Raw genomic sequence first — 6,018 nt, forward strand, 5'->3', positions numbered from 1 at the left:
TAATAAAAAAACAAAATTCATTTCAAGGTCAATTTTGACTGAGGAAGATGGAATCTTAATATCTTTGAAATGTATTTTTCGTATTAATCCGAAAACTAGCTGCAGTCGAGTGACTTTAAATTGGAAATAGCATAAAGACAACGTTCGGTAATCATCTGTCGAACTTTATTGGTTGTAGTCATGGATATTTTGATATTCATACAGGTAATAGTATTACTGTGAAGTCGTCAGGTTTTCACAGGAAAAATTTCAAATGCATCTTTGTGTGATTGTAATTTTGTTCGATCAGAAACAGTTCTTCATTGTAATACTAATAAAAACTTTGAAAAGACAGGAAATGTTAACTTATAAATAAACCGATGCCAAAGCATGAGGAACAAGCTAACATATTTTGGTTATCTATTGGTGAAAACACAGTCAAGAAAATATATTAAGCATCTTTATCGTACAATTAAAACTATATTTCTTATTCATTTTATATACAGAAAGAAATCATCATTATGAAACAGCCTCCATTATATTTAGTTTTATTGGGAAGTTTGGAATCACTGGATCCTTCAGTTTGATATTTTTGTTTACACCAGAATTATACCCAACAAACTTGAGGTACAATTAAAGCATGCCGTGACAAGAACTTTGAAATAAAAGAAGATATGATAATGATTGCAAATGAAATTACTTTCCATAAGAAACTAAATAACGCAGATGTAGGCAAGTATAAGTCAATGGTTTTTAACAATAAGCAAATTCCATACCGTAAGGTAAGCTACACAAAGCACAGCGAAGAAAAAAAAACAACAAAACAACAGCCTGATATATAAACAAAATATTAAATTAAAATAATAAAGCAGTTACTGACATTCAAGATCCGGACCTCAATTAAACTGATGGTCTTCATCATTTGTAAATGCCTCCCATTAGTGTTTTAGTATCATAACATAACATGCTTGTTATATTATTGTTTATCAAAATACATGAACAGCTTAATTGATATTTCAAAAATACACGATCATCGAGGAAAGAATAGTCGATTTATACTGTAACAACTTACCATATTACGGTGACGAAAATACTAAAAAGCAAAAGATAACGTATAAATGAATACTGATAGAGTTGAACTCAGTCAAAATGAAAGTTTTCTGAGTTTTCTTATATACTGAACATAAAAGAAAATATATTCCATAAAAGGATGATAAAAGGTACGGTGTCTGAGAGTTCAGGTGTTAGTGTTGGTGTCATACATTTTGTACGTTTACAGTATGTTTGTATTGATTTGAACTTTTAATTAATTACAAAGCTCTTATATCATATATTTTAATCAATTCTTTTAAAGAAACATCGGTATTGGTTTAGGATCTATGTCTGGACGAGTTGGTGGCATGCTAGCGCCATATGCTACAATGTTGGTAAGTTGTGAAAGTATTGTGCATGGAATAGTAAACAACAGATTCTTAAGGGACAATTAAATAACTTTTGTCAGACAACAACATGCCCTGAATTTCTTTCCTATTGTAATTGTGATATTGTCCATATTTTATTTTTAATAATTATACTATAGAAAACAAGATAGTCATAACATTAAAACATAGAGTATACTCATAAAGTTGAATAAAGGCACCAGTTTATACCGCTGTTTAATGGTTATACATCGATTAAGCGAAAACAAATCCGGATCAGAAACCAATGCCGAGGGTATAATACATACGCATGCATTTTCATTTTAATAAAAAAAAAAACATTTGTTTCTGACAATGACCACAGCTCTGGCACTTTTATTGATTTCATTCGCAGTTAATCTTTGGGATTTAGACGAGTTCAAATACGTTTTGAACATTATGCACGGATGGTGCATAGGACACGTGAACGTCACAGAGAAAGCTACATAGCGACACAAAACAAATCCAAAACAAATTTAGAGGTCTGCATATTAACATGTTTCATGTTTCAATAAAATTTAACAACTTCTACGTCTTCCCTATATGTAAACACGACAACAGTTAGCTGATTTAACCAATGAGTCCTTATAGCACGTTTTATATCTAAATTGTAGACTTTGGTCAATGCGGATGTACATTCATTATAACATGTTATGCTTGTAAAACTTAGACCAAGAATAAGGATAATGAAAGACATGGCTTTTTTTACGCAAACTACAATGTACATAGATATTAGAACTGATCATATATTTATAATGATGATTGTTTTCTTTTTCAGGCAACCTATATAGAATGGGCACCTGGAATAATCTTTGGAGTCTGTTGTGGTGTTGCAACTTTATTACAACTTTTACTGCCAGAAACTAGTGGAAAGGAACTGCCACAGTCAGTACGGGAACTTAGAGAATGGGATAAACAGAGGAGTCTTAAATTTAAATCTAATGAAACCAAGGAGACGTAAACGCATTTGTCATTGTAAAAGACATCAAGTTTGATATACTGAAATGTCAAATAAAGAAGAAAAAACTTTTTATGTTATTTTTTCATGATTTAACTTCGAAAAGGTTACATTCACATATTAGTACTCGTGTTTGTTTCGCTGCCTCGCACATGACTTGACTAAAGTTTGTATTTTTGAACTAAAAAGTTAACCTTAATGCTCCAGGTACTATTATTTTCCATTTTAACCACACCTAAATGTAGTGTATAGATGCATATCACATGAATAGAAATTAGAATTGTTATTACTTACCTAATTTATTATCCTTATACATATTATTTTCTCGTGGCTAGATAAAACTATTCCGATGTTGATAGTTTCACTCATGCTTTGTTTTGGTTTTGTTCCTATTTCATCAACTGTTTTCTGTGTGTAAAGCTATATTTCTAAAGATAAGTAAATTTCATACAAACAATTGAGAAAATCATTTTGATTTGGCTTGACAGTGTTACAAAAATTGGAAAGGACAATTACATCATAAATTCTATTCATCTAATCGAATATTTCAAACACTACTAAATGATTAAATTTTGTCTTGATCAGTCATTTTGATCTCAATATCATTTGAAAAATCTTAACAATGAATTATCCAGTGTCTTTCTCTCAATTTTATTTATTTTTAGACAATTCGCCTTCAACCAACTTCGTCTCTTTTCAAACAATTCACTATAATGTTGAAACAGATGTACAGAATATAAGTAAACAACAATTAATTGGTAGGTCTTTTCACCATCGAACACCACCGCTCAACGCCGAACACCAGCGAACACCCCAAAAGTTTATTATTTTGTCTTTTATCGTTATCAATGTGAATTAAATGTAATATTCAAGTTATTTAAAATTAAACAAATCAGAAAATTAAAAGTCCAAATATCTACAGAAAACAGAAAGGAAGAGTCTTATAACACCCTACTTTTTGAACTCCGCTGACCCTCATGGACACCTTAAATATACTTTTTTTCCAATTTTACAATTAATGAGAGATTAAGGAATGATAAAAATATAAAAGAAATAAATATTAAATTAGATGGGAAAAGTCATAGTATTAAGATTTCGCAATTAGCAGACGACACAACATGTTTTTGCAAGGATAAAAACGATGTGGTAACTGCATTGAACGACATAGAAATGTTTGGTTCCTTCTCAGATTTACTATTAAATAGAAATAAAACAGAGGTACTTTGGATTGGGGTATTGAAATCGTGTAAAGATAAAATTGTAGGAATTAAGTGGGGGAGATAGCCCTATTGAAGCTTTAGGGGTGATTTTCGTACATGATAATGAAGAATGCTAAAAGATAAACTGCTATGGTAAAATAGAAATAATGAATAAATTATTTGTGATATGAAACAAAAAAAATCTTTCAATTTTAGGAAAAATCCTAATTATAAAGTTTTTAATATTGCCTTTGTTCACTTTTCTTGTCTTCAGAAAATTATCTAAGAGAATAAGAAAACAGTAGCTATAAATATATGTGGGATGGGAAACCTGACAAGATTAAAAAAAAACATAATGATAAGTCCATAAAAGAAGGTTTTTTGAAATGGTAAACTTTATAAGTTATTTTGTGACTTAAAAGACATCATGGGTAAATAGATTGGTGAATGGTTAACTAGTGACTTTGAAGCCTGCACCATAAAAATACTTAAATGTTTCAAACCGAATTTTATCAATATTTAATATGAATTTAAGTGATATAAATTTTTTATTTTATTTTAAAGATATTCTTGCGTTTTATAAAGAAGTAATAAAGTCTTGGAATTTTACTGGCAAAATAACCAGACACATTTGTCGTTATTAGAAAACAAGTAATATCGGGTAATAAGTTTATAAAACTTTGTAATAAACCAATTATATTTGAGAACTGGATTAGGAGTGATCTGATTTACATAAATGATATTTTACAAAACTTCGAATTTTTCGGAAAACTAAGGATTTTCTTATCCAAGGACTAGATTAACATAGCCGTATTGGGCACAACTTTTGGAAATTTTTGGTTTTCAATGCTCTTCAACTTTGTACTTGTTTGGCTGTATAACTATTTTGATCTGAGCGTCACTGATGAGTCTTATGTAGACGAAACGCGCTTCTGGCGTATTAAATTATAATCCTGGTACCTTTGATTACTGTAAAATGATAAAATGTCATCATCGGAAATCTACATTATAAACAAATTAAAGTTCATAATAAACTGGCTTGCTGACATTTCACAAATTAAAAAAAATATATACCAGCAGAATGGGTTCAAGTTGTTCAAAAGAAAATTCTGTCAAAACTACAAATAATATTCAGAGAAAGAAGATCATATGGAAAAATCATTACATCGAGACTACATTATTAACAAATAAAATGTTATTTAACTCTTATATTATAAAATAATCGGGATTTACAAATGGCTTAGAATCCTGCTTATACAAAAAACTCTTAATATGAATTCATTGTACCAATTTATGTTTGATATATCAATGACTGAAAATAATCACACCTCTATACCTGAAACTTAGATGGAAATTATTAAATTTATTGTTCCAACGAAATACTAGTAACTGTTATTGCATAGGAAAGTAGATAAGACAGATACGCGTAATTGTTGTTACCAAGAAGAAGATTATGCTCACTATTTTCTGAAGTGTAAATATTTGAATAGATCTTGGCAAAACATCGATGACCTTTTTAAAAGAAGTAAAACAGATTTTGATATTAAATTGCAACATCTTGTATTTGGATATAAAATCACAGATAGTAAATATTACTTTTTGAATTATCTATTAACAGTACTAAGTTTTTCTATCTATACGTCATATGATGTATCCGAGCAGAGAACACAAATTGTTGATGTCTTTAATATTTTTGAAAATGAATTAGATAAAAGAGTAGATACATATAAACCAAGATATCCAATGTTATTGTCAATTAAAAAGAATTTTTAGCATTAACTAGTCTCTGTATAGGACAACTATACATAGCTTATTAATTTTATAAGTTAATAACTTGGATCAGCTGTTTATTTCTATGGATAATCAGTGGAGTGTAACAGGATAAATCAAGAGAACTCGACTCTTGGTAAAATTTGTAGAGAGCAAAATTTGATCAATAAATATATTATGGTGAAAAAAAAGAAAAAAAACCCCAACAATTAATGAACAGTCTGAAGATAAACAAAACAGAATTTAATTGACCTCTAGCGAATTGAACAGAACAATAAATCTATATTAACCTTTTTTTAACTGATATGTGCATAGCTTTCATTTTTAATAAATGATATATAAATCATTTTGATCGTATTTATAACTAAGTAAAAAATTTATTACACCACTTTTACGGGATACGATTACAAGATGTCCTATTGTCTAATGCTCTGTAGATTCGATATAATGTCACTTTGCATACTATTTTGCAGGCTTTCCATGTAGAATGGAGTCCTTGAGTTGTGTTTGGAGCATGCTGTTTCATTGTTTCATTTCTCTGTTAATTTTTACCAAAAACAAAGACCAGATCACTTCCCCAAACAATCATGGAGATGAAGCAATGAAACGAGACCACTTAGTTGTCGATAATTTTGTAATTTTCAAGCAGTAAATA

General features: G+C 29.4%; 1 protein-coding gene across 1 annotated transcript in view; it reads left to right on the forward strand.

The window, feature by feature from the left end:
* The window catches only part of LOC143071001 (uncharacterized), a 29,072-nt gene extending 26,605 nt beyond the window's left edge, over positions 1–2,467 (forward strand). Inside the window, exons 18-20 of the mRNA XM_076245092.1 lie at positions 486–606; positions 1,334–1,406; positions 2,215–2,467. Coding sequence (XP_076101207.1) covers positions 486–606; positions 1,334–1,406; positions 2,215–2,397 — 377 coding nt within the window. The 3' untranslated portion in view covers positions 2,398–2,467. The remainder of the gene's footprint in view (positions 1–485; positions 607–1,333; positions 1,407–2,214) is intronic.
* The last annotated feature ends 3,551 nt before the right edge of the window (positions 2,468–6,018 follow it).

This window comes from Mytilus galloprovincialis, chromosome 4 (genome assembly GCF_965363235.1).
Source record: "Mytilus galloprovincialis chromosome 4, xbMytGall1.hap1.1, whole genome shotgun sequence".
Classification (NCBI taxonomy): domain Eukaryota; kingdom Metazoa; phylum Mollusca; class Bivalvia; order Mytilida; family Mytilidae; genus Mytilus; species Mytilus galloprovincialis.